Source organism: Vipera ursinii (genome assembly GCF_947247035.1).
Source record: "Vipera ursinii genome assembly, chromosome: 9".
Taxonomy (NCBI): domain Eukaryota; kingdom Metazoa; phylum Chordata; class Lepidosauria; order Squamata; family Viperidae; genus Vipera; species Vipera ursinii.
Window position 1 is genome coordinate 10,311,527 of NC_139523.1, and position 15,914 is coordinate 10,327,440.

General features: G+C 44.2%; 2 protein-coding genes across 6 annotated transcripts in view; one reads left to right on the forward strand and one right to left on the reverse strand.

Annotated features, from left to right (window-relative positions):
• GRHL3 (grainyhead like transcription factor 3) overlaps window positions 1–9,948 on the forward strand; it is a 53,281-nt gene extending 43,333 nt beyond the window's left edge. For all 3 annotated transcript variants that reach the window (XM_083369761.1, XM_083369760.1, XM_083369759.1), the window contains one exon: window positions 9,134–9,948. In XM_083369761.1, coding sequence (XP_083225887.1) covers window positions 9,134–9,248 — 115 coding nt within the window. In that variant the 3' untranslated portion in view covers window positions 9,249–9,948. The remainder of the gene's footprint in view (window positions 1–9,133) is intronic.
• A 111-nt stretch (window positions 9,949–10,059) lies between these two features.
• STPG1 (sperm tail PG-rich repeat containing 1) overlaps window positions 10,060–15,914 on the reverse strand; it is a 226,672-nt gene continuing 220,817 nt past the window's right edge. For all 3 annotated transcript variants that reach the window (XM_083369803.1, XM_083369802.1, XM_083369804.1), the window contains exons 10-11: window positions 14,092–14,186; window positions 10,060–10,738 (exon numbers count right to left, since the gene is read on the reverse strand). In XM_083369803.1, coding sequence (XP_083225929.1) covers window positions 14,110–14,186 — 77 coding nt within the window. In that variant the 3' untranslated portion in view covers window positions 10,060–10,738; window positions 14,092–14,109. The remainder of the gene's footprint in view (window positions 10,739–14,091; window positions 14,187–15,914) is intronic.

Here is a 15,914-nt window from a genome sequence, read left to right on the forward strand (position 1 = left end):
TCTCTCTCTCTCTCTCTCTCTCTCTCACACACACACACACACACACACACACACACACAGAGAGAGAGAGAGAGAGAGAATCACTTATTGTCCTAACTTTTGTTCCAGTTTAGATTACCTTAATCAATTTGACACCTTCAACAATAGGAGCTGAAGTTCAACCCACCTGGACATGACAGTCTGGGGGACAGTTGGCCTTGGGCCTTGGAATCAAAGCCTTGGGAAGGGGTCAAGGCCTCTCATTCCAGTTGGCTTCTATTTAATGTCTTTTATTTTTAAAATATGAAGTTGTCCGGTGGGGATAAAAAAAGGCCTGAGGAAAAGGTGTGTGTGTAAACAGTGCATGGAGTGGTTTGGGGAATTTAACAGATATGCTGTTATCTCCTGAGGCAATGGCCTGAGGTCACCATCTTTGGGTTTATCTTTCTCGTCAGGGCACCATTGTTTGTTTGTTTCTCAAAACTAGCAGGATTGGAGTAACTCTTAGGCTTAGAGTGGCAGATGCTGGAATAGAGCAGTTTTGGGAGGAAAGTCTGTACCGGATTCCACAAATGGGACTAATTTAGAGATTACAAATATAGCATTTGGTCAGAGATGCTAACATTTCAGCAAGGGTAGCTACAGCTTGGCTATATAGACAGAATAAACTTCAATGTTACAGCAACTATCTCTCTAAACCAGGGATGTCCAACCTTGGCAACTAAGACTTGTGGACTTCAACTCCCAGAATTCCCCAGCCTTAATGTTCCTAAGGTTGGACATCCTGCTCTGAAGACAAGATTGACACTATTCTGGTGAAGGTTGCTATGGAAAATGATGCAGATTTGGAACAAAAATCCAAGCTTTACAGCAAAAGGATGTGAGCTAGAAGTGATCATTTAGGAACAGGATCTTAGAATCCTTACAGAGGACTCCAGGAAAACGTTGACACCCAAGGTACAATTACTGTAATAAACAGAAAATTTCACACCTGGAAGCTTTAGGAATGGAACCTAAATCTGGTTTGGATATGATAGAAGTTCAGGTCTGTAGTTTGGGAAAGGTGCCAACAGTCATAAGCGGTATAAACAAATAAAACTTCGAAATACAGCCTCCTTGCTAGTTCATAGTGGAGCTACTTCATAGGACCTAGTTCAGAGTTGAGCCTAGCCATCTATTTTCCCCTTACGTAAGAACTGAGTAGCTGCTTAAAATCTTTCACATTCCACTTTGCAACTGAGTCTGAAGGATACAAAAGCAGGGTAGCAGGGGCGGGTGGTAGATCACCGCTAATCTTTGTTTCCCCCTTTCCTCTCCTGCACCTTTCAGTCTGGTCAGACAAAGAACATATTTGGCAGGGGGTGGACCGCCCATCCTTCCACTAATCTTGTTGTGTCTGGATAACTGCAATCTGTAGCCCATCACAGAGACTGGAGGTTTTGTTCTTCCTTCTAGCAACCCATGAAATCCCAGACCCCACTTCTGTTTTTTCCGTCTGACGCTGCTCCAGATGGCTTGGCCCTCAAATATCTGATTCCAAAGTGGAATTTCAGCAAAAGCAACACCTAAAAAGACCGCCCTGTTTAGAGCTTTTTCTCCCATAACCCTATTGCGGCACAAGCATCTCCTGGTACTTGGTTAACTGCCCAACAAGTAACTCATCAGTGCTAGAAGGAGTGGAGTTGGAATACAGCTGGATTGTCAGTACTGATGGGAGTATTGTTTTCTTGGTAGTTCCTTGAGTAGGCTATTGTTTACTGTTAGATTGTTTGTGTTGGGTTGGTAGTTCCTTGGCTGGGGTATTGTTTACAGTAATGAAACGCCAACAAGAAAACAACCAAGCTCAGAGAGTATCAAGCACCCACTGGCTGGAAAGTTATTGGGAGACTATCTTTTCCAAGTACAGAAATTCATTAAGGTAAAAGTAAAGGTTCCCCCGCACATGTGTGCTAGTCGTTTCCGATTCTAGGGGCCAGTGCTCATCTCTGTTTCAAAGCCGAAGAGCCAGCGCTTGTCCGAGGACATCTCTGTGGTCATGTGGCTGGCATGACTAGACGCCAAAGGCGCACGGGATGCTTATATCCTTAATAAATGTCCATCTAGACTCTTGTTTAACACCTCAGGCCATGAACACCCACCATTTCTCAAGACATCCTCTGTTCCATCTTTCAACAGCCCTTATCGTAGGGCTGGATTTCTTACCGTTTCACTCCTTTTATTAGTTTTGAGGATTCATGTGCATGTGCTGTTCAGGTTGGGTGTATACATCCCTCCATGGTAGGACAGGTCAAAACACAGACAGTGCAAGGATTTCAGGGCCGTGACTTGGTTGCTTTGGGTTCTGCTAAGAGATTTTTGAAAGCAACTTTAAAACCTTTGCTGCCCCCTTTTTCGTGACAGCCAAGCCAAATTAGGGCTATTCTGAGTCTCTTTCTCACCCTTTCTACATTCCTGGGGCTGAGCAACCACCTCGGGGCCAGAGTTGATTTCCTCTACTATCACCTGTGTTGCAATAGGGTATCATCCTGTCTAATCGTTTCCAGCTTCAGTAGCCCCAGGATGCACGGTGATGACTGTGGGTAAAATGTGCGAGCCAACCACAGTTGTGTTGTGGCCATGCAAGGCTTCTTCCAGGTGTTTATCAGTTATAAGACCAGAGCTGGACCTGTGGTCATTTGCTGCCAGCAGTGGCATACCCTTCATTTGTCTAGGGAGATTCTTAATTATTCAAGTCATGGTTGTCCCAAAAGTTCCAAAAGGCAACTGGACTTTTTTGGTGTTTTCCTTGAAAATGTTTTGCTACTTGTCCAAGAAGAGAACTGAAGAAGAACCTTTGAGAAAGCACCTTTAGGTCATTCCCTTCATTGCTTCCTCCCACTTCAACCCATTATACCAGGTGTCTTCAAACTTGGCCCTTTTATGACTTGTGGACTTCAACTCCCAGAATTCCTCAGCCAGCGTGCCTGGCTGAGGAATTCTGGGAGTTGAAGTCCACAAGTCATAAAAGGGCCAAGTTTGAAGACCCCTGCGTTATACGTTTCTGGGTCTTTTAATGCCTCCAGGCTATTTCCAAACATAGGGCTTTTTTTCAGGAGAGTGCTAGACCCCTGACAGGTGACAGGTGGCAAGAAACCTAGAGAGACCTCGTTCACCCTTCACCCCATGTCCCCCCTAGTGCCACCCAGTGTGTGTGTGTGTGTGTGTGTGTGTGTGTTTGTGTGTGTGACTGAGGGAAGGCTAAACCTCATGTTCTTAGTATCTCTCTAAATTCACCCCACCCTGCCTCACCCCACATTAAAGATTGTGATTGATGTCCAGGAGGTGACATTCAGTGGGATGGGGAAGCAAAGCCAATCCTGTTCCTTAACTTGGTCCGCAGTAAATAAGAAAGGAGAAGTTCCTTTGGCTGTTGTCAAGTCTCGTTGCTGTGACACGGAGCAGCACAATTTATGCTGGCATAATTAACTGCCAGCCCGAGATCAGGTGGATGACGCTTCAAGCTGGCATCTGAAAGCGAGTTTCTGGTAGCCTGAATGTCCCTTGCTGAGAGTCACTTCAGAACCTCGTGCACAAAGGATTATTTTAACAACTGGAGATTTCACGGTTTAATTAAAAAAGACTCCACTAATAATCCCAGTAAAATAGGTGCTAACGTAGCACAAAAACATGTGTAGCTAAAACCGAGCTGGAAAGATCTTGCTCTAACTTGCAAGGCGTTTCGTAGCTGGTACCTGGAAATCGCTGAAGAGCCGTGTCTGTGTGGGCCTTACATTTACTATCTTTCTTTTTTTAAAAAAAAAAACATGCACTTTCCAGAAAACCTGTTACTGAGGTGTCATTGGGAGAAGGCAGGGGAGGGTTTTAGCTAGTAGAAAGATAGGAAGGGAAAATTTAAGAGGAAGATAGTCACAAATTCAAGCAAAACGACCCAGCCATAAGCAGCATTTCAGCCCACTGATACAAAACAGCTTTTGCTTTTATCTTCCTATTCCTTCCGAGCACATACTTTTTTTATTTTATTTTAATTCCATTTATATCCCGCCCTTCTCCGAAGACTCAGGGCGGCTTACAAGCTTAGCAGTAGCCTTCATTCTATGTATATGCCTGCTTATTAGGGCTTTCACACACACCCCAAGCGGCATTATTACAAAGTCAGCTTAATTGCCCCCAACAATCTGGGTCCTCATTTTACCTACCTGGGAAGGATGGAAGGCTGAGTCAACCTTGAGCCTGGTGGGACTCGAACCTGCACTAATTGCAGGCAGCTGGTGTTACTTAAGGAGGCATCAGCCCACTGCTCCACTAAGCCCTCCCTGCAAGAACACATTCTGTACACCCTTTATGTGAAGTTATCAAATTCTTGCTTTCATGTGTTTCAGTAATGACTGACTGGTGAATTATTGAAGAGATCTTGGTTGGTTTTCTACCTTTCAGCCTGGTGACATCGTAACTTTTAACACGAAATTTTAGTGACTATTCAAAGTTACAACAGCACTGGAAAAAAGTGACTTAGGACCATTTTTCACACTTAACAATTGTTGCCGCATCCCCCTTGGTCACGTGATGAAAATTCTGACGCTTGGCAACTGGTTCATTTTTATGACGGTGGCATTGTCCCGGGATCATGTGATCCCCTTTTGCGACCTTCTGACAAGCAAAGTCAAGGGGGAAGCCAGATTTATTGAACAACTGGGTCACTGACTTGAACAGTTGCAGTGATTCACTTAACAACTGTGGCAAGAAAGGTCGTAAAATGGGGCAAAGCTCATTTAACAACTGTCTGGCTGAAACAACAGAAATTAGGAGCTGAATTGTGGTTGTAAGTCGAGGACCACCTGTTTATTCAGCAAAACGTACGCCGTCCAGCCTTCTGGTTTGTAAGCCACAATTTATCAGTTCTTTCCCGCTGCTGGGCTACTTGTCTGCTTTAACCTTCTCTGCTAATGGCATTGCTGAGCGCAGTCCCAATCGGCCTGCTTAGAAAAACTCGGGTAGCTTCCCCAGAATTCTGCCTTGCTGTGGTCTGTGTAGGCAGCTTTTGGCTCTCGTCTTATTCGCACCTGCGCTCCCATTTCTCAAGAGGGTGCATCAAGGGCGGCCTTACTACTAGAAAGGAAGCCGGCTCTTTTGCCCCATTGCTGAAAAATAAACATTTGCACAATCCTGGTGGGAACCCTTTGGCTCTCCTCTGTCAAGGATAGGCTGCCAAAAACACCTTGATTGCCTCTATTGTGAGCCCTCCAGCTTTTCGGGGGGGGGGGTGTTGGGGGGGCGAGTTTCATTCCATGGGAACCAGCTTGTAAAGGGTTTTCAGAGCGGCGTCAGGAAAAAAAAAAGAGCCCTGCCTCTGCATCGCCCCGGGTCCTCCAGCAAACCGCAGCTCATCTCCCCCAGCCTGTCTCTTTGCAAAGTGCCAGGCGCCCTCTTCCCTGTTCTGCTGGAGGAGCCCTTGCAGGGAAGGAGACGCAGCCCAGGTTTTCCTCCGGCTCCTCCCCACCGATGCTTGGCAGATGAGCTCATGTTTGCCTTGGCCCACGTCCAAGGCCTGGGCTTAAAAGACCCAGAGGCAGCCAAGTTCAGGATGGTGAGAAGGTGTGCCTGGGCTTTGACAGGGGCCTTTGGCAGAGAAAGCCAGGCTGGCTGGGGAAGGGACGCCATCTTTAGAGACATCTGGACAACATCTCTCAGAATATCCGTCCACCGGCTGGGTGGCCTGGGACGTCTCTACAGGCAGTCCTCAACTTATGACCCCAACTTCCTACTGCTGAAGGAGGGAGTCATTAAGTGAGTCATGCCTGAGTTTTCTACCTTTGTTGCTGCGGCCGTTAAGCGAATCGCTGTGGTTAAGGGAATCGCGGGGTCATTAAGCAAATCCAGCTTTTCCCATTGACTTCACTCATTGGAAGCTGGCTGGGAAGGTGACATATGGTGATCATGTCACACACACACACACACACACACACACCAGGATGCTGCAATCATGGTAAATACATGCTGTCTGCAAGGTCCTGAATTTTGATGATGTGAAGGCAGGGAGGTTGCGACCGTTGCAAGTAGAAGTGGTCGTAAATCTTTTTTTCCCCCAGTGCCCTCGTAACTTCGAACAGTCTCTAAACGAATGGACATAATTCAGGGACTACCTGTAGTCCCAACTGTATTTAGAAGGCATTGGTTTTGGCAGGCTGGAGTAGACCTTCTCATAGCATGCCACCTACCCACCCACCTGGAGAATCCCTGCTTGTGGATCCATGTTATCCAAGCTGGTGGGCAGCTGCCTGGCACTGCCTAGCTAAGCTCAGCCTAGTGGGATAAGATTTCAACAGGCCTGAGTCTCAAGATCTCCCTAGCCTAAGAGGGGCCCTGTGGAAAAGCAATTCAGGGAACCCCTCAAAGAAAATAACCTTTCCAGTATGGGGCTAAGAGACAGGATGCCCCCCGCTTTGCTTGGCCAAACTCTGCAGGCAGAAGGATTGTTGGTGTCACCAGCTGCGCACTTCTTTCTCTGCTGGTGCCCTTCTGGAATCTCCTTCCTTAAAGGTAGGCAGTTCTTATCCTCTGATCCTAACGCAGCCTTTTTTTTTTGTCCTCTTGGAGATGGCAGTGTAGATATACAAGGTACGTGCCACATTTCTATTTGAGCAAAAAAAAAATTGCTCTGTTCTGCAAAAACCAGGAAACACTACTGCCAAGTCATAGTTACTTGTCTGCAGAAATGTCCTGCTGTGCAGCTCAGATAACAATACAACTTCTCAATCAGTGCGGCAGTTGGGAAATATAAAATGTAAGGGTCATTCAACCAGTTCCTGGCTTCCTGGTTTTGGGATTTTCCCTCTTGACTTGGAAGCTCGTTGACAGGCTTGCTGGGTTTGTGCTCCAGAAGGAAGGACCAAGTCTCCACCTAAATCCGCAAGCTGCGTAGTGAGATGAACAGACTCAGTTGCCGGCTGTGTCTGAGACCTCTGCACCAGCTTCTGTATACAGTACATGAAGCTGTGTAGTTGTCTGAAATGTAGAGGCATTGGGTTGTTTGGAGCAATGAGGCTGGAGTCGAGAGCATTCATAAAGTGCAGTTCCCAAAGATTTTTGCTTTTTAATAAAATGCAATTATTGGAAAAGAGGCTACCAGGTTTCTTCTGATTACTTGCTTTTAAGAATTAGTATAGCTTAACATTAAGAAAACCAAGATCATGGCATCCGGCCCTCTCAATTCCTGGCAAATAGATGGGGAAGAAATGGAGGTAGTGACAGATTTTATTTTCCTGGGCTCCAAGATCACTGCAGATGGGGACTGTAGCCAAGAAATTAAAAGACGCTTGCTCCTGGGGAGGAAAGCCATGGCAAATCTAGACAGCACACTAAAAAGCAGAGATGTCACCCTGTCAACAAAAGTGCGTATAGTCAAGGCTATGGTCTTCCCAGTTGCAATGTATGGCAGTGAAAGCTGGACCATAAGAAAGGCTGAGCGCCTTTGAGCTATGGTGCTGGAGAAGACTCCTGCGAGTCCCTTGGACTGCAAGGCGATCAAATCGGTCAGTCCTAGAGGAGATCAACCCTGACTGCCCTTTAGAAGGCCAGATCCTGAAGCTAAAACTCAAATACTTTGGCCACCTAATGAGAAGGAAGGACTCACTGGAGAAGAGCCTAATGCTGGGAAAGATTGAGGGCAAGAGAAGAAGGGGACGAGAGAGAATGAGATGGCTGGATGGAGTCACTGAAGCAGTAGGCGTGAGCTTAAATGGACTCCAGAAGATGGTAGAGGACAGGAAGGCCTGGAGGAACGTTGTCCATGGGGTCGCGATGGGTCGGACACAACTTCGCAGCTAACAACAACAACAAGCTGGACTCTGGGTTTGCATCAGTGGTGGGATTCAAATAGGTGAACAACAGGTTCTCTGTGTGGATGCCACTTCCGGAAGTCCATTCTGGGCCTGAGCAACAAAAAATTAGCTACTGGTTCTGCCGAACTGGTGCAAACCAGCTGAATCCCACCACTGGATTGCATGCTTGTCTCACATGTAAGATGATTATGGATAACTTTCATTCTTTTGCCATTCAGTGACTGATATATCAGGTTGCTTGGTGAAGGAAGGAAGGCTTTTCTGCCAGGCATTGCATGCAGTTTTTTTTCAACCTTGGTAACTTTAAGATGTGTGGACTTCAACTCCCAGGATTCCCCAGCCAGCCCAGAGATGAAATCCACGCATCTTAAAACTGCAAGAGTTGAAACACAGTGTGCATGTGGTGGTGATGCTACTGCTGCTGCAGAGTCAGAGTTGCTAAAACTGCAGTGTAAAATCTGATTTTGTTTACAGGTTAGAGAATTAAAGGGAGCAAATAGATTATGTTGAGATTTCCAGAGATTTAAGATATTGTACCGCTCCCCCCCCACACACACACCTTATCTGATGCAAAATTGCCAGAAGCTGCTTTCTTGAAAACTAACCATGGTGGAGTCCACTTTTGAGAACATGATCTGATGGTGCTTGAATAATATCTGATTACATTCATTGTTGGAGGAGGTGGCATTAATTACAGAATATAATTTGTACAAATATTAAATATGACACTAGAAGCAATAGGAGCAAAAAAATAAATGGATGGATGGATGAAAATGAATGAATGACACTCAAGCAGCCGAGTTATATCATAGTACATAAGATCACTGCTTTCAGAGTCTGCCTTTCCTCTTCCAATTAACAGCAATTACCTTCAAGTATATTGGTTGCAAATGACAAGAAACATAATTTATTTAAAAAATCTCATTTTATTCTACCATTTCCCACAACTATTTCCATGTTTTGTGTTGCTTTATTGTAATCCCTACACTATTAATGAAAGAATCAAAGACAGAATAGTACCATGAAATCTTCTCAGTGCTTACATTTCTGTCTAAAAGTTCCTCCTGGCTCATTCACAAAAATCCCACATACCTCAAGAGCATCAAGTTGGGTGGGAGGAACTCTTAGAGTATAAATCTCTCTCTTCTTCTGAAAACTGAAAAAGCAATTCCCGATGGAAGACTGTCAAATGATATCCTGCACAGTATTCTCTTCTCTTCCATTGCCCAGCCTTAACTTTGGGTCTTCTTCTTGTTATTCAAGGATAGTGTTGAGCTGACTAACTCGTTTTCCATGGCCTCCTTCTTCTCTTGCAGCATCTTGGTAAACATGGATAACAACATAATCCAACATTACAGCAACCATATGGCTTTCCTCCTTGATGTGGTGGAGGCTGAGGAGAAGTTCCAGGTGACCCTCAAGGAGCTCTGAAGACTCCAAAGCCTGCACTTCTATGGGATGATTAACAGCGGGGCGGAGTTTCACTCTCCTTCTGCACAAGCCCAACGCATCAGTCTGGAGTATTTGACTGGTCCACGATCCCCTTTGAAGGGGGGGAAGTAACCAGAGATGGTGGCCAAGCTCTACATGTGAAGAGGGTGCAGAAGATCCATTCTCAATGTGAATGTGGAACTTCTCGCCATTACTTTTACTAGTGTTGCTACTGTTGTTATTATTATTATTGTTATTATTTTATACTGTATTATGATGCTAGTTGTCTGCCAGACCGAAAATTCTAGCCTTTTTCCCTGTTCCAAACTTAGGGGAAAAAAACTCTGTCAGGTAGCAGTGTCCAAATCTCCTTTGTTTTGCTTTTTTGGAAATGGTGAAGTGTCAACTCTTGGGGACAGAGGCAAAAACCAAGTTCTAGACATGGTGAATTTTCAAACTAGCTTCAAAGACACAGCCCTGTGGTTCCCCCCCACACACTACGTCCCTTCTTGCCTCAGACGCCAGGATGTCCCCATCCAGAGCAACCGTGACTGTTTTATACATTTCCGATGCCTTTTCGTTATTTTATAAATATCCAAACATGTGCATGTGTATAAATATACCTTGTTTTATATATTGACATGGAGGAAAGTACAGCATTTCAAAAGAAGCTGCCTCACAGTTCCCCCAGGCTGTCTTTCCTCCCTCCCTCCCCCCCCCCCCGGTCCCCTTCTTCATTCATTTTTTCTAATTTTTATGTATATATATATATATATATATATATATTCTATTGTAATAAAGATTCAGAGACAGAAATGCAAGCCTGGCATAATATAGATCCAAAGAGAGAAGCAGTTTTCATGATTCATTAAAATATATTTGGTAAGATGCACACAATCAAGATGGGGGTTACAACTATGTGATCGAACCCTTTTTGCATGGACATAAAAAAGGGTAGAGGTTTGAACACGTGGTTGTGATGGCCATCTTGACTTTTTTTTCCTCCCGTAGAACTCCTTGTGTTGCAGTGGATCACAACTTTTATCAGTCGCCTGTGTGTGTTTTGTGGGTACGCCATCCCTTGATCTTGGGGAAGAAATTTGGAGGCAACTAAAATCTCTTCCTACCATGAATCTAAGCCGTATCTCTTTCATCAGGGACAATTCAGGAATCCAATAGAAGGGAATATCTATAGCTGAGGGTTGAACTGTGGAGTTCCTGGTCTGTTTGTTTGCAGACATTTCATGACCCAACTAGGTCATATCATCAGTTCCAGCTAACATCATCATCTTACACAGACAATGCCACCTAGTTGGGTAAGAAAACATCTGCAAGCAAGCCACCAAGCTCAGCCAACACCAAGAACTCCACAAATCAGATGTTGTGGCATTGCTGCAGGAAACTAAATTGACTCCAAGAAAACTTTGAGAAAAATGGGCTGTGAGCAGATCTTGACTCATTCATTCATGGCCACAATTGGTATGGCTGGGCTGGAATGAAAAGAGAAGTTAAACAGCAGACACATTTTTTATCACTTTTACCTCTGCACAATACAGGTAATCCTTGGCTTGTAACCTGTTGCTTAGCAACTATTTAACATTCTAGTGGACCTATCTGGGGTATTTACAAGCTGGATTCGAAATTCCAATGGTTGGGCCCCCATTGTGGTCAGGTGACTGAACTCCAGCCGCTTGGCAACCAGGTGCATTAATGGCCATTTGCAGCATCCAACCACCACATGACCACATTTTTTGCTAAAACCCGGCATTTCCTTCTGTTTTTTGTGGTAAAACTGACTTATAGCAAATCATGGATTTACTTAATTGATGTTAAAAAAAGGTCATAAATTGAGTCAGTCGCATGATGAACCCGCTTTACAACCATCACAAGTTACGAATATGATGGGCAGGTTCCATTACAGTTGTAACTCAAGGACTATGTTTATCCTCCTGCCCTTGTGTTAAATGAGGCTATGAATAAGAGTCCTCTTTGGGGGAGATGGGCAGCTAGGTAAATTTGATTAATAAACAAATAAAGACATGATCCCTGACAACTGAACTTGAGGACCCAAGGAAAGGATGGGAAAGAGGAGCAGCAATTTGAGGGAAGAATTAAAAAAAGCTCTGAATTCTGAGTGGAAAACACAAGGAAGAATTAAGTGGAAGAGATTTGACAAGGGAAAAAAAAAGCCTTCCTGAATCAGAACTGAAGAAGCTTCTTGGGTGAGAAACGAAATACTTTCAAGGAATTAAAAAAAAAAATCAAGAAAGTCCAGTTGCCTTTTGGAACAACCATCATCTGGATGATTGAGAATCCACAGAGATTCCCAAATCACAGTTTTGCCCTTCTCCCAAAGGAGTCTCCAGGTTAGAGTTTAAAAAAAAAAAAATGAAATGGCGGTCAGGATGATGTCATCAAAGCTCTGGCCCATTTTTATGTGTCAGGCATTTCTTTTTTTTTTTAACCACCTGCAAGCATCTTTGCCTTTCCCTGTTGGTTCACCAATGAACATTTAAGCAGACACTGCAAAAGCTGGAAACAGATCTGGGTGGACATGTCTGTCACCTCACAGGGAAGCAACACTTCATTCTATTGATTGGACAATCATTTATCTGAAACGGTATAGGGCCTATACCATTTCAGACAAATGGTTGTCCAATCTTTTCTTAAAAACTTCAGTGTTGGTGCACGCATAACCTCTGAAGGCAAGTTGTTCCATTGAATAATTGCTCTGTTGGGAAATTTCTCCTTAGTTCTAGGTTGCTTCTCTCTTTGGTTAGTTTCCATCTGTTGCTTCTTGTCCTGCCTTCAGGTGCTTTGGAGACTAGGTTGACTTCCTCTTCCTTGTAGCAGCCCCCGAGATATTGGAACACTGCTAACATGTCACCCTTAGTCTTTCTTTTCATTGGGGTGTCTAACTCAATTTCATGGAGGGCCGCATCAGTATTGCGGTTGCCCTCAGGGGGCCAGGTGGGTGTGGCCTGGGTGGGCGTGGCCTACTGGGTGGGCATGGCTAAAGTGCGTATGGCCTACTGGGTGGGCGTGGCCAGCTCTACATCGTTCGCATCAAGGGTGCCTATGGGGGCCTGGGCAGGAGTGGGACAGATCTGAGGGTCTCTGGCAGGAGGAGGGTCTCTGGGCCAGGGCCAAGGCAGTGGGGACCGTTCCCTCACTGTTTCCAGGATGGCTTTGCGGGCCGCATGAAACCACTTCGCGGGCCGGATCTGGCCCCCAGGCCTTGTGTTTGACATGTCTGAACCCAATTTGCTATTATATCACTCCTAGTCCTTCTTTTCATTAAACCCAGTTCCTGCAACCATTCTTCGTATGTGTTAGCCTCCAATAAATTAGCTTATGATTACAGTCGAGTCATATATTTTAATTTTAATATATGACTGGATTGTAATCTCTTTCTATCATATTAAAAATTACAATTTGGTAAGAACTTTTTGAGGCTTCTGTGGACTACGCCTAGAGAAGTTGGAGGATCAGGGATGAGCCTAGCAATGAAAAGATGGACCTTGCTTGTTGAGTGAATTGTGATCTTTCCACAATTGTGATCTTCTGGAGTATGGGAAGATCACAATTCACTCAACAAGCAAGGAACATATTTGCATTGCTAGGCTCACCCATGACCTTCCAGCTTCTCAGGCTTGGTTCACAGAGGTCTCCAAAAGATCTTATGGATGAAAAGTTAAACTAGCCATGACTAGAGAGTCTATGGAGATTCTCAGTCATCCAAGTCATGGTTGTCTCAAAGGTGCCTTTTCAAGAGGCAACTGGACATTCCTGTTTTTCTTTGAAGATGTTTCGCTTCTCATCCAAGAAGCTCTGAGCTGAAGAAGCTTCTTAGATGTGAAGTGAAACGTCTTCAAAGAAAAACAAGAAAGTCCAATTGCCTCTTGAAAAAGTGCCTTTGAGATAGCCATGGCTAGCCATAGCAGTGTGGAGAAATACTACTGTAGGAGCTCTTTGTGTGTTTTTTTTTTAATCCCATTTATATCCCACCCTTCTCTGAAGACTCAGGGCAGCTTACAATCTAAGAAGCACAAATCAAATGTGCTTAGCAGTAGCCTTCATTCTATGTATATGCCTGCTTATTAGGGCTTTCGCCCCCCCCCCCCCAAGCGGCATTATTACAAAGTCAGCTTAATTGCCCCCAACAATCTGGGTCCTCATTTTACCTACCTGGGAAGGATGGAAGGCTGAGTCAACCTTGAGCCTGGTGGGATGCGAACCTGCACTAATTGCAGGCAGCTGGTGTTACTTAAGGAGGCATTAGCCCAAGGCTCCACCAAGGCTCTTTTAATATTTTCATATTTAGCTTCTGAATCTGCTCCTGGTTTCCTTCACAGCACATACTTCAGTAAATTAGGTCCAATTCTAATAGGAGCATTTACCCAAGAAGCTCTGTTTGATTTGTTGACCCAACTGTGCTTTGTGAAACAAGTCCATCTGCTTAGTTCATAATAAATCTCATTGAATTACCACCCACTAAATTTCAGATTGTTATGACAGTAAAAGTTCCGTGTCCATCTTCTCCATATCTGTTAACTGTACAAATGTTTTTGTATCTTTCCCTTAGCCACTAACATTTTCCCCCAGCACTTGGTTTCCCAGAAGTCAATGGAAAACATGTCAGAATTTTTCATTTTGGCCCAGAATTCCTGCGGCGAAAAATTAGTCCCTGACCTGAGATCGGTAGTGAAACAATAGGGATTTTCTGTCCCAAACTGTTCTTCAATCCTATGATACGGCACAAATGAAAACCAAATGTTTTCTACCATTCAAAAGATATACAGGATTTTCAAATAATCTGAAAATAGATTCCACCAAAACCAACCTTGTGGAATCTCTTGCTTTATAATACTGGCACCCATTTGTTGCTGACGTTGTACATGAAGGATTGTTTTCGTGGAATAGAGAGATTGTAAGTCCCTGGAAGGAGAAACACAGAATTTTAGGGGGAGTTTACGGATCAGCTTGCAGAATGTGGTCTCTCACTGGCATCATTATATTTATCTCACACCTCTGCATTACAGGTAGTCCTTGGCTTACAATCACAAATGGGCCCCAAATTTATGTTGTTAAGCAAGACAGTTGTTAAGTGAGATTTGCCCCATTTTAGGACCTTTCTTGCCACAAATTTTAAGTGAATCACTGCAGTTGTTAAGTTAATCACACGGGCTGTTTAGTGTGCTGGACCAGTATACATTCAGCTGCTCCATTTTATATCTAGTTTAGGAATTAAGAACTGTGTTAGAGTACTTAGCATATGCAGGGTTAGTACAGCATCCTTAGCAGCATTGTAAGAACACGTAGCATTTACAGGGTTAAATGTTATTTCCTCGAGAGATGGCTTATGGGAATTGTAGTCTAGCTGTTTAGTGAATACCATGCTTTCTAGTTAAGGGGGTGGACTTCATAGTTTATTACAGCATTTCCTGGCTGTGTGCCAGGCTTATTTATTTATTTATTTATTTATTTATTTATTTATTTGTTTGTTTTTATAGACCGCCCTTCTCCCGAGGGACTCGGGGCGGTGTACAGAGGAAGGAAGGTATACAGATTGAACAATAAAAAACAATAAAAAACAATAGTAAAAACAAACTGGGACCCCAATTAAAGCTATCATGCCAGGCCGGACTGACTTCTTTGTTCTAACACTGTACTACATGAGTTACTAGAGATGTAATCAACGATAGCTGAGTTGGAGAAATCACTCCTTTTTTACCTACAAAAATGGACTTCCCATTGACAGAGGGTCATAAAAGAGGATCACATGACCCAGAGACCCTGCAACCATCATAAATAAATGCCAGTTGCCAAGAATCTGGATTTTGTACATGGCTGCAATGGTCCTAAGTGTGTGAAAAACGGTCATTTTTTTCAGTGCCATTGTAACTTCAAACAATCACTAAATCAATAATTGCAAGTCAAGGGCTACTTGTATAGAAATACCCACTTGTTTTAAGAGTCGTGGTGGCACAGTAGAATGCAGTATTGGAGGCTAAGCCTGCTGACTGCCGACTGCCAGCAGTTCAACAGTTTGATCCTGACTGGCCCAAGATTGACTCAGCCTTCCATCCTTCCAAGGTGGGTAAAATGAGGGACCCAGATTAGGGCAATAGGCTGACTCTGTAAATCACTTAGAGAGGGATGTAAAGCATTGTGAAGCAGTATATAAGCCTTAAGTGCTAACTGCTATTGCTGTGAAGCTTTCTCCCTGCTTGGTAAGTGCAAGAAAGAAACTTAGGTACCATAGTTCAAGGGTGTCAAACTGCCGGCCCATGGGCCAGATGCATCATGACAAAACCGTGCCCACCCCATTGCCGGCAATGGAGTCACGATACATCACAACACATCACGTTGTGAATTTTACACCCCTGCCATAGTTGATCAGATGCTGGCAGCCAAAGTTTCTGGTAACAGAATTGCAGAGGAGGCAGTTCAGCTATGGGCTGGGTTACTTCTTTTTTTTTTCAAACAGCAGGGCTCCAGATCAAATGCATGAAAAACAGAAATTCGGCAGGCGCAGCTGTGTCTGCTTGTCGGGAGGAGCAATGTCTTGCAAATTCCTTCTTTCTATGCAGCTCAGGGCACAAATGTGCTGCCAGGAAGAAAAAAAATCTGTGTGCAAGTTGGGACTAGATGGAGGTGCAAGTG